Here is a 19,568-nt window from a genome sequence, read left to right as displayed (position 1 = left end):
AAGAACAATAAATAAGTATGTATTTTCCAAATAAAAAGAGGGTTTTAGTTTTATTAACCTTTTAAGTCACTAATCTTGTCTGAGGAAAGTACACTAGGTTAAATTCTTTCAACATGGCAAACAATGTCCATTTGTTTAAAAATGTTTGGGGTATCACTATTCACATTTTGTCACATTCTCAAATAGCCAAAATAAATTGAAACTAATTATCAAATTACTGGTATTTTAAAAGGTAGCACATATAAGACCTGAATTCACATGCTTTCTCAATAGAAAAAAAGATACTTTGTTCTGAAATATCTGAAAAAGATTCACCAGAGATGTCTGTTGTGGGGAACAGCTGTGAAAGAGAAAAAATAATATTAACAAAGAACATGAGAAAGAAATAGAAATGGATTTGAGGGTTGGAGATAAACTGAACTCCAACTATATTTAAAGACAGTGATGAAGTGATGAAGTGTTAACAGAGGAAAAATTAGAACATTAACCGTCTGGATTTAGTTCTCAAAATGATTAGATACCAGAATGCATTTTGTGCCTCTTCCTCCTCCCAATATAAAAACTATCACTGTTAAACTACACGTACTAAAAACAAGTTTTAAAATGCTATCTTACTTTTAAAGTAGTTCTTTCAAATGATAAAAACACATCCTAAGTGGAACATCAAGGTCTTTCTCATCAGAGGTCTTCACATGTCATAAATTAGGGTTATTATTCACTATTCCATTTATTTATTCATTCTATAAACATCTAATGCATGATTCAAGCTAGATACCCTACTAGGTTTCTGAGAACACAAAACAAACAAGAAATTAGCACTGCCCTCCAGTAGCAAAAATCCAAAAACATAAAGCTAAAGTAATTACAATAGTTTGTTATAGCATAAAGTTTGACAGGTCAAGGAGACAGAAAATATAGTTCTGAAATAGATTTTAGTATACATAAAAGCTTAGTATATATAATACTTACTTATAAATTAACATTAATTATTGCAATATACTATCTATTGGTACTGTCAAGTTGACCACGTAAAATCGCTGATATTTATTTTGATCTAGAAGATAGCAATTTCATATGAGTCAACCTCATAAAATTGGTATAAACATCAGAGAGAGACATGCTAATTATATAAGCTTACCTGCTCAATTTCAACAGCATTAACAATGATCTCCCTGACCCTTTCTTCTGAAGGCTTATTTACTAAGTATCGAAACATCAGACAAGCAAAGTCACAATGAAGCCCCTAGAATAGAAGAAAAATAACAATGTCAAAAAAACGTTTAACCAGCTATTTTCACACAGTGATGTGTCAGGCATCATATAGAGTAGGTTCTAGGAATGCAACACGGAACTTTGGGAAGATAGAAGAGGAATGAAGAGGGCCAGGGACTTTTTTCCTTCAAATTTCATTAAAATGCCAATTACAATAACCTATAATAAAAATTTTTCAGTGCCAGAAATCTTAGTTCATCAACATGAAAGAAGAATTAATTAACAACAATCTACAACTAAAAGCATTTTGGAAAGGAAAACAAAGCAAGACAAGCCAAAATAAAAATTCATTCATTTTTGTCTAAAAAATTTCAGAAATTATTGAAAAATAATAAGTATTTTCACCTTCCAGGTGAAACACATTCAGGAAAATTTCAAAAAGACATTTATATTAAATAAGAATGGCTGAAGACAAAGATGAATTCGGTACAATGAAAATGGAAATTGAAGAATAAAAAATACCATTCGAAGCTGTAAAAAGCAGAAATGACATCACAGATAACTCAGCCACAAAAGGAGACAAACCTGTGAAATACCTGAGAACAGAACGGTTATGCAAATACAAAAAATGGTACAGAATCTTAAATAATTGAAGAACAGAGCAAGGAGATTCAACCTACAATAATCAGGATTCCATACCACAGAACAGATGACATAAAGCTGAAAACAACAGGAGATGATTTCAAAAAGTCAAAACAAAAAAGAGAAAGAGGCCTGAGATATAAAAAGATGATGGAGTTCCAAATAAAATTAACAGAGACTGACACTAAGGCAGAGTCAATTAACATGTCTAAACTACAAAGAAAAAGAAATAATTTTGCAAGCCACCAAACGGAGAGGAGAAGGAAGACATGTACACTTAAAAGGATTACAAATCAGAGTTTGCTTAGGGTTTTCTACATAAATCAACGAATACCAAAAGACAATTGAAAAATAAGACTCAGGGGGAAGGGGGCATAGTAGAAGAGGGTAAAGAGGGTCAAGTATATGGTGATCGGGAAGGAGAACTGACTCTGGGTGGCGAGCACACAATGTGATAGATAGATAGATGATGTATTATAGAAATGTATACTAAACCTATGTAATTTTACTAACCACTATCACCCCAATAAATTTATTTAAAAAAGAAAAAGAAAGCTAAGACTCAAATCAAAGGTTGTATTCCAAGGATTATTTACCTAGTTAAGTTGTCATTCCCAGAAGAAACCATCAGAAAAAAACCTCTTTCAACAGCTCATCTTAGATTTGCTAGTGACATTACTTTCCCCAAACTTGATTCAAGAGGCTAAATTTCAAATAAACTGCTGAAAGATGTTAAAGTGTTGATTAGAACTGACAGCTAACTACCTATTACACAGGTGAGTAAATCAAACGTACACACTTATATTGCTAAATCAGTAAATGAATAAAATTAATTTTGAGGTTTAAAGCAATTCCAATCAAAATCCTAATGGGATTGTTTTTAGTTAAAAAATTAATGTGAGACTAGAACTTAATTATTCCAACTACTAAAAATAAAGAATGTAATATGATAGAGGCCCTAATTATTGCTACAATGGTAATCATATCTCAATATATAAATGTATCAAATTAACATGTTGTACGTCTTAAATTTATACAATATTATATGTCAAATACATTTCAATTTAAAAAACTTAATCTGGAAGAATCAATGGGCAGAATCTTATAAGGACACTTAATAGGAAAGTTATGACATGTACCCTAATTATCAAAACACAAAATTCTACAATAATTAAAATAGTTTGTTATGGCATTAAATTTGACAGATAGGTTAATGAAAAAGAAAAAAAGCCCTGAAACAGATTTTAGAATACTAAAAACCTTAACATATAATAAAGAAGACCCCAAAATCAATAGAACGAATTAACAAAGAATTTTAAAAACTTCCCAAAAGTATGTGAAATAAAATTAAGCTAAATTCTAACCATCTTATCCTATACTATATTTATACTAAATTTTTTACTTATACTAAGCAAATTCCAATTGCATTAGAGAGTTAAATGTTAAAAAGTCATGAAGAAAATATGTGTGATTATTTAACACATTTCTGGAAGCAGATCACATAAATTTCAGGTTTTTGTATATTAAAAGAAGAAAATTAAAAAGCAAAGGTCAAACTAGGAAAATATTTGCAATAAATATAACAAAATTCATATATTATATTCATGTAATAAATATTTTAAAAAATACTTATTGAAAGAGGCTAGTCACTGTGCACAGGGAATATATAACAACAGAAATAAAGGCAAAAGGTAAATACAGAAAAAATACAATGACTAATATCATCATGAGAAAAAAAGTTCAATCTAAGTAGCAATCAAACAAATGCAAATAACCCAATAATGAGATGTCATTACCCCTATCAAATTTGTCAAATATTTAACAAATAAACCCAAATTTTGGTGGGGATATGGTAAGAAAAAACATGTTCATACATTGCTAGGTAGGGTTGAAAATTGCTATAAAATTTCTGGGAAGAAATCTGCAAATACGTATGAATGACTTTGAAAATGTTCTACCTTACAATCTAGTAATTCTACTTCTAGGGAATCTAGCTCAGGAAAATAATAGAAATTTGGGACAAGCTTATACAAAGATATTCATTTTGCATTATAGCAAAACAAATAAACAAAAAATCTGGAAACAACCTAAATTTTTAATTATGGAATAGTCAAATAGTGATATATTTATTCATTAGAATATTACATATCTAACAAAACTATTTCCAAAAAAATGCTTAACATCATAGAAAAAATGCTCACAACATTCTGCTAAGCGAAAAAAATCTCAGCTTGTAAAAATATGAAAAAAGCAGACTATTTCAAATTGTAAAAGTATGTTTGTACATATCTACATAGATTTAAATGTAGAAAACTAGAAATACTATGAAATACTAAAAGTGGTTATCGCTGTTTGTTGAGAGTGATTTTATTCTCTGAATTCTCTGTAATAATCCTATATAACATTTATAATAATAATTTTTAGAAATTTAAAGATATGGAACAACAAAAAGTAATTATACAAAGCATTTTATGGCACTTAAAAAGTACTTTCACACATACTGTTTCATTGTTAAGGTTTATAGTTCAAAAAAACAGAGTCTCAGAGAAGTTAAGTAACTTAACAAGGTCACTTAGAAAGAAGCTGAAGGGCCAGGTTTAGTGTAGTCAATAAACATGAATTGAATTGCTATGATGGGCTGAATACTGAGAACAGAAAGAGAAATGACAAGGTTTCTGCACTCAAGGAGCTTAGAGTCTAGTAGAGCAAAGAGACAAGAAGTGAAATACATGTTGTGGACATGATAGGGACAAGTTTAGGTTTCAAAGAGATACACAAAGAGAAGAGCTGTCAGTTTTACCTAATTGCGTCAGGAAAGTTTTGAGTTGCAATTTGTAAGAAGGTAATCAACAAATGAAAAACTTGGCCAGAAAGATGGAAAGGGTATTTATTGCAGGTGGAGGGAGACAAGATTTAGTGTTTGGGTGTAGCTGAAAGAGGAAAGAAACAATCTACAATGACTCCCAGATTTCAAATTTAAATGATTGGATGGAGGGTAGCGACACTTAGTGAGATAGGGAAAACAGAAAAGAACAAATCTTGGGAGGACGATGCTGTGTTTGATTTCTGAAACGTTACGTTTGAGATATCTGTGGAAACTTCCAGGAGAAAACATCTAACAGGCACTCGAATATATAAGTTCGAGCTCAGGAAAGAATATGTGACTACAGACAGTTAGGGTGGTTATGAGCATCTAGGAGGTATCTGATTTCATGGGAATAAATAAGATCAGCCAGGAGGTCACGTAGAGTGAAAGGAAGAGGCCAAGGTGGGAGCCCAGGAGGACAGTATTTCAGGGGGAGCAGAGGAGACTGAGGAGGAACGGGAAGAGGTAGGAGGAAAACAGTGTCTTAAAAGCAGAGAAAAAATAACTTCTTAACTCCTTTTAAATCCTTGTATCATCATAAGCATTTTCCAGGGGTAAGAAAAATAAATGAACACTAAATATAAACACAAATATAACTAGAAAACTACTTCATTCCTTACTTCATCTCTGCTGATGAGTTCATTGGAAAAAGTGAGTCCAGGCATAAGACCTCTTTTCTTTAACCAGAATATAGCAGCAAAAGATCCCGAGAAGAAAATTCCTTCTACAGCAGCAAAGGCCACCACCCTTTCCCCTGGGAGACATAAAATAGTTTCACTTTCTGAAATACCATATAATGCAGACATAATATATATAAATACTTATATATATTTATATATAGATTACATATGTATATATATATTTTATAACAATATATATGTGTGTGTGTGTGTATATATATATATATATATATTTATAACAATACCACAACCAAGGGTCTTCAGGGGAGGAAATCTGCCAACCTCTACCTACTCAAGCAGAAAGGTATGTCTACTTCAAATCCTGTGTCAGATATTAGACTCCTATAGGTCTTGGTTTCTAGACAAAGGAAAGCCTTCCATACTCAAAAAAGAGATGATTTATCTCTGCACCACACGTGCCTACGAGTGGTGTGTGTGTGTGTGTGTGTGTGTGTGTGTGTGTGTGTGTGTGTGTGCGTGTGTGTGTGTGTGTACGTGTGTGCACACTGGAGTGGAGAGTAGAAGATGGATTTTATGACAAAATGTCTCCCTCTCTATGGTTGGTGGAGGGGAGGTTGCTGAGGTTTATATTTTTAGAAACCTAAGGTATCTTACAGATTATCTATAAACATTTCAAAAAACATTGTCATGCATCTACAATTAAAAAAACAGATAAATCCAGCTGAAGATAATAAATATATCTATTGGTAAAATGTCCCATCATATAAGCAAAAATACTGTCTTCTGCTAAACCTATGGGACCCAATCTCAAATGTAATTCACTATTGGGCAAGGGCTTTGCAGAAGTCCATCTCCTAAAATGTCTACAGTAGCATTATATCTGGAACAGTATTCCTAGGGGATGATTCTAGGTCTAACCCAAAAGAGATCATTCTCAAGCCCCTTATGTCACCACACTGCATGCTTGGGAGAAATATTCATACGTATGTCTGTCTAGGGAGAAAGGTTTGATTTATAAGACTGTGAGACAAAGGCAGCAGAGCACTTGAACCAACTACAGACCTGTTTCATAGATGACCTCATAGCTTGTATCCCAGTACTTGTTGTAGGACCAAAAACACGATAGCAGGCACTTAATAAATGTGTCCTGAACTGTATCAATGGAAACTATATAAGCACTAGATGATAAAAGGCATTACAATCCATTCTACAGAAATTGCTAAGATTTGATGCAGAAACAGAATAAATTATTTATAACTTCCAGAACAAAAGTAATAATAATATTTAAATTTCAAAAAAGAAAGATGGCTCAGTTTAAATATTTCTGGCTACCCTTTAGATAGTGCTCTGGTTTATCTTTGTTCATCTCCCTGATTATCTTAAACAAATCAAATTGGATAGATCAATTATATAAAATATTTTTCTATTATTAGCCAAAAACATCAGAAAAGCTTTTATATTTTTATAGTCTTTTATTTTTATAGACACAATCTAAAAAGTCACTTTGAAAAAAATAACAGAATATAAATTAAATAAGTACTTATTGAGTACATACTGGGTAGGAATTTCCAAAAGAAGAATCTTTAACGTAGTATGTACTAAATATTAAAATATAGTAATAATAATAATCACTGTGCTCTGCTGACTCTTTTGAAAATAAAAACGGCCTTTAGACCAGCTAGTTATATTTTTTAAGATGTCATTAGCTTAATATATAGATTACTACATTTTCATTTTACTATTTATATGGTAATGGATAATCATAATTGATACACTTTTAATTGACATAAAGCTGATGTCATGTGGATATCTAACTGTACGGGAACTAGACTATAATGTAACACAAACATTGTGAATAAGAGGAAATTATTTTAATTATTCTATGCATTCACATGAATGCTAAAGGATGAAAATCATAACAGAAATAGTTATACAAGGCTATTCTTTTTGGAGAGAATTAAAGGATTAGAAGGGGTAAAATTTACAAATTTTCAATAGATGTGAACTAGAAAGAGATTTCCAAAACACTTCTTCTAACAGCTATAATGAAAGTGAAGGTTTCATGATTTGTTTTAGACGTGGGAAAGTAGTATATGCTCATATTTTTAAGACACACCTGACTGACTTCTATGATGCAATGCACTAAGACTGTGTAACTATATCTTTCTGGTATTTGAAATGTAATTTCATTAGTATATTAGGTTGAGTCTATATATTTAATGTTTTAAAGCTCTTTAGAGATACTTTTTAAATTAAGCAGTATAGCAGTATATCTCAATTTAAAAAAAACTAAACAGATATACAACTAAGAATTTTTAACTCTGAAGACTTGAAGCTCCTTATATCAAGTTTCACACAAACTAATAATTTTTAAGGAGTATTCTTAGGTTCTCTTTAGCTAAAAGTAAAGGATTAGAAGAGTCTGGATGTGAGGAAAGAAGAGTTGCTATATTGGGTCCCACTAGGTGCTTAAGAAAATCAAGGTCACCAAAACTGCTAACAAAACTCTAAGCCAGTGAAAGAGCTGCCTTCATCAGCCTGAAGGTATTAAAGGTGCAGACGGCACAATTAGGTCATAAAACTGCACTTCCCCAGCTGGCTAAAGAGAACACAGGTGTTTAGTGAAACAAGACACTATTTCCATGTTATTGTCTTGAAGCTCCTCTCCCAAAGAGGAAGGCCACCAAGGTGTTCTTCACCTTTTCCCCTTCCCACTACCCATTCCATCCCCCCGCCACATTGTAGACCATGTTCTTTCCTCGGAGACTCGGAATGAGAACCCTAAAGGGGGTTTGCCTTGAGAGTAAGGAATATGGGGAATTTAACTGGAGCCCCAGATGTCTCATAGTGACTGCCACCTCCTCTATTTCTGCTATTTTCTAGGTTGTTTTCTTTGGTAGTGCATGAAATACACGCTTTCTGTGAGTCTGTTCTTCATTTTCCATCAGCACCTATCCATACTAATATTTTCAGTGAATATTGAAAACCTTGGTATTTCCCTTCTTTTTTCTCTAAAGCCAATGTTTCTCAAAGTGTGTGTCTCAAACCACATGTGAGAATCAGCTGGGTATAAAATGCTGATTCTTCAGTCCCACCTGAGCCTCCTAAATCCCTCCACCGTGAGGACCAGGATTCTGCAGGATTCTTCCAATTTCTTTCATGATTTTTATGCACACTGAGAAGCACTGCTTTTCTCATTCTCAAAATGAACTAAAGGCAATGTAAACATATCTGTTTCTTCTCTGATATACTATATGCTTGCCCATACCTTACACTATATCACTGGTTCTCAATATGTGGTCCAGGGATCCCTGGAAATCCACAGACCGAGGAAGTACGGGGTCAAAACTATTTTCATAATAATACTATTTTGAAGTATAAGGTGCTATTTATTCTTTTTAGTACCGTTCTCTCATGAGAGTATAGTGGTATTTTCCAGAAGCTACATGTAATATCCATACTCATCTGAAAAGTCTGGTAAAATACTCCTCCCTTTTCTAACTACATATCTGAATGAGGGTAGATTTTCTTCATATACTTCAACTAAAACAACATTCTGCAACAAATTGAATGCAGAGGCAGATATAAGTTAGCTGTCTTCTATTAAGTCAGACATTAAAGAGATTTGCAAAAATGTAAAAGTATGCCATTCTTCATTTTCTTTTAAATATAGCGTTTTTCAACAATATATGTTAAAATATAAGGAGTTACTCCTGTTATTTTAAAACGCATTGATAAATATATTTAAAGTTTCTTGGTTTTAATTTCTAATATGGAAATATCAATAACCCACACAAATAAAAGCAGTTTGGAGTCCTTAATAATTTTTAAGAACGCAAAGAAGTCCTGAGACCACATATTTTTAGACCTGCTTCCCACATTATGAATAAAACCAGAAAGTAAAGACCACTAATTATAAAATAGGTAATGAGATAGATACTTAGAGCTATTCACATAAGGAATCTGAATATTTTACTTAATTTTAATAAATATTTACTGAGCAACTACTATGCATAAGACACAATGTTAATCACTTCCTTAAAAAAAGTTATTGGGTCTCAACTCATCTGGACGGGCGAAAAATAAGCCTGTTGTTATAAACCGTTTCTTGCCCTAGTTGAGTTCACTACTTTTCAGTTTTTCAGAAACTACGTATTTGTTCCCTGAAAAATGTAAAGACTTTGACTCACTTTAAATCCCTAAAATAAACATTCCTGAAAGCAGACACAAACTGTGACTTGCTATAATACTCTTGTCAGATTCTATGTGACCTATAATTATACATTGACATCTTAACCTTTCAACTTTCAACTTATTAAACAGAATAGATACAGTTTTAGATTATTTTAGTCCTGGTTTCTAATTATTAGAAATAATGATTCTACTAAAGGTGCACATTGAGTCTTTGAGATAGTCACATGGCGTAAAATAGTATTACATCACTCAAAGCAAATTTGATTGACATAAATTGAAGCTACATACCAAAAGTAGATTTTCTATCTGCTATCCATCGCAAGGCCCAATCTGCTTTTTTCTTAACAAATGGCATTGTTTCAATTGCATTAAATAAAAATTCCCTATAAAAACCAAAGAATGGCAAAGTTATTCACTTGCTTTTCTTAATCAGAATAAATTTTCATAGGTTAATAGAGATAACGATTGCAACTCTATGGTATACTACCAGATCTGTAATTTTTCTGCATTTTTGCATGTCCATAAAATACAAAAATGAAAATAAAGTCAAATCAGTGGTTTGGATCTGGTCTGATACCAAACTAACTCAACTCAAATATTCAATTGCTGAACAGAATGTGCTCCCCAGACTAACAGGTTCTATGCAAGATCTTTTTAAACCCATTATTAAGCAACAGAAAACATTATACTCCTAGACTTCTATATTTGAGTAATATTTCCCTAACATTAGTTTTGGAGTAAATTTTGCTCTTAACATAATCAAGCAATAGAATAAACCTTTGTAAATAAAATCCCAGTGGTGATACCTTTGTTCGGGATCTCTGATGTATGTATCTATTAGCAAACTGTACATCTCTGAGTGGACATTCTCGATAAGAATTTGAAAGCCATAGAAACAGCGAGCCTCTGGAACCTGCACCTCTTGACTAAATCGCTCCACCTATGAAAACAAGGGAAACAAATATATCCAATTCAGTAGGCTCTCATTAAACACTGCAAATCAGAATCTGAACATCAAAATTATCACTTAAAAACTGCGTGTCACGCTACAAACAGGTCAGAAAGACTTTAGGGATTATTTTAAGCAGTACTGTTTACCCATCAACCCTCCACAATAAATTAGTCGCAGAATATATTCCTAAGCAATTAAATGAATTGACCTGTTAGGTGGCGATATTGCCTATAAAGCCAAATAAATTGCAGAGCATCTACCAAAAAATAATCATTTTGCTTTCTAGAAACGACTTTAAGTCATTTTTATTTCCGACAGTAGATAACAGATCTCTTGAAGTCCCTCCTAGTTCATGATGAAAGTTCGTTTCTTTCTATTCTCTTTAACAAGAAAGCATGCCTCCTGGCCAATATGCTTGATTTAATGATATTTTGCTGGTTAAATAACAGAAGTGTATCCTTTCCTCTGATACTTCATCAGAAAAACACATTCAAGAGGTAAGTTTCATCTAATTCATTTCCTAGATGACTTTTTTAGGCTCACTCTATCTTACTGCTATTGTGATCATTTAACTGCTCAATGGAAACAACGGTAAAATAAAACAAAAACCTTACCAAATTTTCATTCACAATTCCATCACTGGCTGCAAAAAAGGCTAAGATGTGAGAGATAAAATACTTCTCCTCTGGTTTAAGCTTGTTCCAGTGAGGGAGATCCTTTGACAAGTCAACCTGAAATAAAAAGATTTTCCAAAATTTTAACTTGAAGTTAAATTCTTCTCAAAATGTTTGGAAAACTAACTTTCACCTCAAAGTTAAGGAGGGACATCTCATTAGTAGTAAAATGTGAAAAATGAAAAAATGTTAACATTACTGCAATACACAAAATGTCTGTGTCCTCACAAAATTCGTATGTTGAAACCTAGTAATTCTCAATGTGACGGTATTTGGAGGTGGAAGTGAGAGTGTAGCCCTAATGAATGGGATTAGTGCCCTTATAAAAGAGACCTCAGAGAACTCCGTTGCCCTTTCTGCCATGTGAAGACACAGCAAGAAAACAGCTGTCTATCCACCAGAAAGCAGGCCCTCACCAGACAGCAAATCTGCTGGCGCCTGATCTCAGAATCCCCAGCCTCCACAACTATGAGAAATAAATTTCTGTTGTTGGTAAGCTATCCAGTCTAGGGTATTATTATAGCAGCCTGAACTAAGACAATCACAAAGGAACACAATAAAATAAAAGCAGTATAAAGGATGTATCTTCTGGCTAATTGAGAAGCTGGCAGGATGTACTTTCAAAATATTAAAAATAACATAATTTAGTCTCACCACAAAAAAGAAGCAGTAATTATATGTCAGGACACAGGTGCTAGCTACACTATGGTGGTAATCATTTTTTGTATATATCTGCATCAACTCAATATGTTCTATACGTTAAACTTATACAATGTTATATATCAATTACATCAATAAAGCTAGGGAGAGACGATAATCTAGTGGCACTGGAACAAATGAAGGAAGGGGCAAAAAGCTGGAGAGAGACTAGAAACTAGTCAGGAAGGAACTAAGTGAAGAAACTAATGACTTTCAGCAGCAATTGCTTTAACATTTTATATGATTCATAACAAATTATATAACACTATTGTTATAGTGTTATTATATAATTATAGGGTTATCTATAGTGTTAGATAATTAGGCACCTGTTAAGCAGATATATACCTGCTCCTTTACTGGAGGCTAATCTACGTTCATACCCAGAGGTAATGTCAGACAGGTAAAAACCTAGGTTTTAAAGCAATTTATAAGTATAACTTTCTCTGAGAATAGAAATATTTTTGAAAATGTTTATTAAAACTAGTCCTTGGAATTAATAAAGAGATGCACTCTAGAGTTTGGAGGAATTTATAATTCAAAAATAGTTTTTAAATGTACCTTGTAGATATCATTTCATCTCAGGAAGATCTCTTAAGTATGTTTCACAGTAACCTCATAAACATTTAAAAAATACAATTGTATTTTGTCCTTCTTTTATTTATTCTATAGAACCCTAATCTCTTTGAATATTCCAAAAAGGACTGTTTCATCCTCTTAATTATTCATGTTCTTTTCTAAAATCCTTTTACTCATTACTTTATTCTTTAAATATTTACTGAGCACCTACTACCTACCAGATACTGTGCTAAGTGTTGGGGATACAATGGGGCAGGACGAGAGAACTTTTAAAATATGCAAGTTAAAAATCAGGTCCTAGGGCCGACCAGTTAGCTCAGTTGATTAGAGCGTGGTGCTAATAACAAAAAGGTTGTCGGTTTGATCCCCACATGGGCCACTGTGAGCTGCACCCAAATAAATAAATACATACATACATAAATAAATAAAAAGAATTTCTGGAAAAAAAAAATCAGGTCTTATTTTATTTAGAGCTCAAGTTTAACTGAAGGACATCTTCATGGGTTTTATGTATTACATTATACTCCTGATATTACATTTTAATATAATATTCTCATTCTTAAATATTAAATTTAGCTCTTCAAACACTCAGTTTCAAAAGGTCTTATAAATTTTATTTACATGACACTGGTCATTTTCCATTCCCAATACATAAATTTTTCTGTCCAACTTTATCTCATTTGAGTAAATTCTCAAATTCACCATCTAAATATTGATTCCAAACTACTGGTTAGCTTTAACAAAGCAAAAACAAAAACAAATCCCAGAGCTTTGTCTTCTGAATCAAGGTTTCTGAGGATCAGTGATACTTAGGAATAAAGCTAAATCACTGATAAAACAATGAAGTCTAAAGCTGATTAAGTAATAACTTATATAATTTGTTTAAATGAAAAAATACGCAACTAAATGTGTTTGACTTCCTTCAAAATATGTATTTGCATCTTCCTATATGCTACCTACAAAATATATACCCATCTGTACAATTTAATTTTTAAAAATTGGTTTCTTAGTCATAATAAACATATATTAATTACATTTGCTAAAAGATGTACATAATTTTCAAAAGAATTTCAAAAAACCCAAGTATCACAAGTACCTTTGTAACATGATGAATGAAAAAGCTACCTGTATACTCCATTTGTTCTCTTAAATATATCTAACAAAAAAACTTTCTAAAAACCACAGACAGGGACAGCCAGGTGTGCCAGGTACTATGACCCAATTTGAAAATGCTGGGTTTTTGTTTTATTTTGCTTTATTCTATATGTTAAATATAATATAACAAAGATGTTAACAATATAACAATACAATATAACAAAGTTGGGTAAGTGGGTAAAATTAACAATACAGTGGTACCTTGGTTTTCGAATGTAATCCATCTGGGAGACTATTCGAGTCCTGAAACGTTAAAAAACCAAGGCACGGTTTCCCCATAGAACGTAATGCAAAACAGATTAATCCGTTCCAGACCTTTAAAATCAACCCCTAAAACTGCAAATTTAGCATGAATTTTACTATCTAATAATAACATAGATCCATAAAATTTATGGCGTTCATAAACCAAAATGTTCATCGACGGAGATGTTTGAAAACCGCAGTACCACTGTAAAAGCTTCAAAAATTGGTTCTTCCAATTTCTAGTGCAAATCTCCCCCATTCTGTGTAAAATAATAGTTTACATTTATTTGGTACTAAGTGCCAAGTAACATTTTAAACATCTCATTAATCACAATAATGAGATTCATCTCATTAATCCTCATAACAACCCAATGAATCAGGTACTATTAGCCCAATATGCCAATAAGGATACACAGAGAAGTTAAGCAACTTTCTCACTTCCACAGTGCGTAAGTGGCAGAGCCAGGATTTACACCTAGGCAATCTGGCTCCAGAGCCTGCATTCTTAACAGCATGCATTTACATGTATAGAATCAATTTTATGGAAAATAGATAGACATATATATAGGCCCAAATAGATACATGTATGTATGTAAATACACACACACACACACACACACACACCATGAGTGCTATGCAGATATCATCCATCATATTCAAAGACAAAGACAATGAGAAGTTCCAGTCAAAATGGTATAGTAGGTAAATGCTGTACTCACCTCCTCCCATGACCACATCAAAATTACAACTAAATTATAGAATAATCAACTTGGAGAACCATCTGAAGACTAGCTAAATAGAAGTCCTATAACTAAGGATATAAACAAGAAGCCACATCAACACTGGTAAGAGGGTGGAGACGTGAAATGGGCTGGTCCCACACTCACATGTGGTGGTTGAGAATCAGGAGAGATATCTCAGCTGCAGAGGACCCCCCTGAGGAGCGAAGTGTCCCAACCCCACACCAAGTTCCCCAGTCCAGAGCACCAGTTCTGGGAAGAGGAGTCCCCACATCTCGCTATGAAAATCAGTGGGGATTCTGTCAGTCAGGGTGGGATTGAGGGTTGCTGGAAACCCAGGCATCCTCTAAAGGGACCATGCACAGACTCATTTGCTTGCAGGCACTCACACTAGGCTCCGGTGGAGGGACAGTGTCTCAGGGGTGCCAGAGACATTCAGATAGAAACTGAGTTGTGTGGCTTCAGGGCAAGGGCTGGCGGGATAGCCAATCTGCAGTAGCCTGGTGAACACCACTCATCCCACCCTGATGACTCCCTGAGACCCTGCCCCACCCAACTCGTGTACAACCTAAGGCTCGTTCAGTCGTGGGTAGCTGGCCTCAGACCCACACCACCAGAGGGTCTTTCAGCGGCATGCAGCCAGCCTGGGCCCAAACTGCAGTCTCTCACAAAAACTCTCCAAGGTCTGCAGGTCCCAGGCAGGCAGCAGCTAGCCACAGCAGCTATGCCCTGTGCCTTCTACTGAGTAGCCCCTTGCTTGGCACTACTGCCAACCCTGAATCTGCATTAATCTCATGAACACCACTCAACCCACCCTCATGACTCCCTGAGATCCTGCCTCTGTCAACTCAAATACTGCCAGAGGCAATTTTAGCAGCTGAACCTTACAGGAAGCCAGCAGGTAACTGCAGGCCTTGGGGTGTTCCGTGCCTTTTGCTGAGTGGCTCCAGACCCAATATTGGGGACAGCAGGCCTGGGCTCACAGCATGGCATCTCCCACATGCCTTCAGGTCAGCACAGATAGCTACCAATCACAGATTACTTTGTATCTCCTACCAGGTAGCCCTAGGCCAGTCACAGGCAATGGCTGACCTTGACCTGTCCAGAGCCTCTCTGAAAAGACCTCAGAACCAACACAACTGGTGGCTGGCTTCACACTACAATAGAGCACCACCCAATTAGCTCCACAAGTGGCACAACCAAAAGGTTGTTGTGGCAGGACCAAGGAATGGGTGAATCCCATTCCATGGGGTCAGCCTTTGCACACAGCTCAAACACTGTGGTTATGGCCAATCCTCACAGCCAGTTAGCCTGAGAGTCAATCCTGCCTACTGACTTAACAACAGCAACCAAGTCTCAACAACAACAGAAGGGCATACACAACCCACACAAGGGCCATGCCTGGAGCACCCGGATCCAGTAATCAGGAGACTGTGCAACTGGGTGACATGGGTCACCTACTACATAAGGCAACCTGGCCAATACTGGGAGACATAGCAGATCTACATCATACATAGAAGCAAAGACAGCGAAGCAACAAAAATGAGAAAACAAAAAAAACATACCCCAAATGAAAGAACAGGAGAAACCTCCAGAAAAACAACTGAATGAAATGAAGGCAAGACATCTACAAAATACAGAGTTCAAAACATTGATTATAAGGACGCTCAAGGAACTTAGGGGAAGACTAGATGAACTTCAACAAATGGGAACTTCAACAAAGAAACAGTAAACATAAAAAAAAGACACAGAAACCATAAAAAAGAACCAGTCAGAAATAAAGAATACAATAACTGAAATGAAGACTACATAAGAGGAAATCAACAGCAGATTAGATGAAGCAGAAGATCAAATCAGTGATTTGGAAAACAAGGTAGCATAAAACGCCCAATAAAAACAGCAATAAATAAATCAATAAATAAATAAACAAAGTTTAAGAGACATCTGGGACAACATCAAGCAAACAATTTTCACACCATAGGCGTACCAGAAGGAGAAGAGAGACAGCAATGGATTGAGATCCTATTTGATGAAATAAGAACTGAAAACTTCCTTAACCTGGTGAAGGAAAAAGACATACAAGTCCAAAAAGCACAGAGTCCCAAACAATTTGAGCCAAAAGAGGCCAACACCAAGACAAAGAGAGAATCTTAAAAGCAGCAAGAAAGAGGCAGTTAGTTAACTACAAGGGAGCTCCCATAAGATTGTCAGCTGATTTCTCAACAGAAACATTACAGGCCACAAGGAATTGGCACAAAATATTCAAAATGATTAAAAGCAAGGAACTACAACCAAGATTACTGTATCCAGCAAGGCTATCATTTAAAACTGAAAGAGAGATAAAGAGCTTCCCAGACAAGAAAAAGCTAAAGGAATTTATCACCAACCAAATCAGTTTTACAAGAAGAGTTAAAAGGACTTCTTTAAGAAGAAGGGAGTAAAGGGAGGGAAGATCAGAAATAAGAATAATAAAACGGCAATAACTACATACCTATCAATAATTACTTTAAATGTGAATGGATTAAATGCTCCAATCAAAAGACATAGGGTAGCTGAATGGATAAGAAAACAAGACTCAAATACACATGCTTTTATATCAAAAGACACAGACAGATTGAAAGTGATGGAAAAAGATATTTCATGCAAATGGAAACAAAAAAAAAAAAATTTGGAGTAGCAATACTTATGTCAGACAAAATAGACTTTACAACAAAGGCTATAGCAAGAGACAAAGGACATTTAATAATGAAAAAGGGATAATTCCACTAAGAGGATATAAATCCTTGTAAACATTTATGCACCCTAAATAAAAGCACCTAAACATAGAAAAAATATTGACAAACATAAAGTGAGAAATCAACAGTAACACAGTCAAAGTAGGGGACTGTAACACCCCACTGACATCAATGGCTAGATCTTCCAGATAGAAAATCAAAATAGAAACAGCAACCTTAAATGACACATTAGACCAGATGGATTTAATTGATATTTTCAGAGCATTTTACCCCAAAGCAGCAGAATATACACTCTTTTCAAATGCACATGGAACATTTTCCACATGTTAGGCCACAAAACAAGTCTCAATAAACTTAAGAAGACTTAAAGCACAACAAACATCTTCTCTGACCACAATGGTGTGAAACTAGAACTCAATTACACACACAAAAGAAATGAAAAGCACACAAACACATGAAGACTAAATAACATGCTACTAAATAATGAATGGATCAATGACATCAAGGGAGAAATCAAAAAATAGCTTGAGACGAATTAAAATGAAAACACAATGACCCCAAATCTATGGGACATAGCGAGAGCAGTCTTAAGAGGGAAATTCATAGCAATATAGGCTTACCTCAAGAAACAAGAAAAATCTCAAATAAACAATCAAACCGTGAACCTAAAGGAACTAGGAAAAGAAAAACAAAGCCCAAAGTGAATTGAAGGAATGAAATAATAAAGATTAGAGTGGAAATAAATGAGAGTCTAAAAAGCAATACAAAAGATCAATGAAACCAAGAGCTGGTTCTTTGAAAAGATAAACAAAATTGATAAACCTTTAACCAGACTCATCAAGAAAAAAAGAGGACCCAAATAAATAAAATCAAAAATGAAAGAGAAGTGACAACTGACACCACCGAAATACAAAGATTATAAGAAAATATTACAAACAATTATATGCCAACAGTTTGGACAATGTGGAAGAAATGATAAATTTCTAGAAACACACAATCTTCCAAGATTGAATCAACAAGAAACATAAAATCTAAACAGACCAATTACTACTAATGAAATCACATCAGTAACAAAAAAACTCCCAAAAAACAAAAGTTTTGAACTGCATGACTTCACAGGTGAATTTTACCAAACATTCAAAGAATTAATACCTATCCTTCTCAAACTATTCCAAAAAGTTCAAGAGGAGAGAAAGCTCCCAAGCTCATTCTACTAGGCCAGCATTACCCTGATCCCAAAACCAGACAAAGACATTACAAAAATAAGAAAATTATAGGCTGATATCCCTGATGAACATAAATACAAAAATCCTCAACAAAATATTAGCAAATCGAACTCAGCCATACATTAAAAAGATCATACACCATGATCAAGTGGGATTTATTCCTGGGATGTAAGGTTGTTTCAATATCCATAAATTAATTAACATGATATACCACATAAACAAAATGAAGGGTAAAAATCATATATCAAAAGATGCAGAAAAAGCATCTGACAAAATACAGTATCCACTTATGATAAAAACTCATCAAAGTGGGAATGGAGGGAACATACCTCCAAATAATAAAGGCCATTATGACAAACCCACAGCTAACATTATATACAACAGGGAAAAGCCAAAAGTGTATTCCTTATGATCAGGTACAAGACAAGGATATCCACTTTCCCCACTTTATTCTGGATAGTATTGGAAATCTTAGCCACAGTAATCAGCCAAGAAAAAGAATTAAAAGGCATCCAAATTGGAAAGAAAAAAGTAAAACTCTCATTATTTGCAAATGACATGATACCATACAGAGAGAACCTGAAAGAGTTCACCAAAAAACTATTAGAACTGATCAATGAATTCAGTAAAATAGCAGAATACAAAATTAATATTCAGAAATCAGTTGCATTTTTATACACCAATAATGAACTATCAGAAAGAGAAATTAAGAAAACAATTCCATTTACAATCACATCAAAAAAATAAAATACCTAGGAATAAATTTAACCAAGGTGGTAAAAGACCTATACTTGGAAAACTGTAAGACAGTGAAGAAAGAAACTAAAGAAGATACAAATAAGTGGAAACATATATCATGCTCGTGGATAGGAAGAATTAACATTATTAAAATGTCCATACTATCCAAAGCAATCTATAGATTCAATGCAATCCCTATCAAAATACCAATGGCATTTTTTCACAGAACTAGAACAAGTAATCCTAGTTTATAGGGAACTACAACAGACCACAAA

At 34.1% G+C, this 19,568-nt stretch overlaps 1 protein-coding gene across 2 annotated transcripts in view; it reads right to left on the bottom strand.

Moving 5' to 3' along the window:
* The window catches only part of RRM2B (ribonucleotide reductase regulatory TP53 inducible subunit M2B), a 39,157-nt gene that overhangs the window by 7,527 nt on the left and 12,062 nt on the right, over window positions 1–19,568 (bottom strand). For both annotated transcript variants that reach the window (XM_019710964.3, XM_074316280.2), the window contains exons 3-7: window positions 11,122–11,238; window positions 10,362–10,495; window positions 9,844–9,938; window positions 5,341–5,474; window positions 1,139–1,243 (exon numbers count right to left, since the gene is read on the bottom strand). In XM_019710964.3, coding sequence (XP_019566523.3) covers window positions 1,139–1,243; window positions 5,341–5,474; window positions 9,844–9,938; window positions 10,362–10,495; window positions 11,122–11,238 — 585 coding nt within the window. The remainder of the gene's footprint in view (window positions 1–1,138; window positions 1,244–5,340; window positions 5,475–9,843; window positions 9,939–10,361; window positions 10,496–11,121; window positions 11,239–19,568) is intronic.

The sequence above is a fragment of the Rhinolophus sinicus genome, chromosome 6 (genome assembly GCF_057876585.1).
Source record: "Rhinolophus sinicus isolate RSI-liver-muscle chromosome 6, RSI-T2T, whole genome shotgun sequence".
Classification (NCBI taxonomy): domain Eukaryota; kingdom Metazoa; phylum Chordata; class Mammalia; order Chiroptera; family Rhinolophidae; genus Rhinolophus; species Rhinolophus sinicus.
Note: the sequence above shows the minus strand (reverse complement) of the source record. Positions and strands in the feature narration are given on the sequence as shown.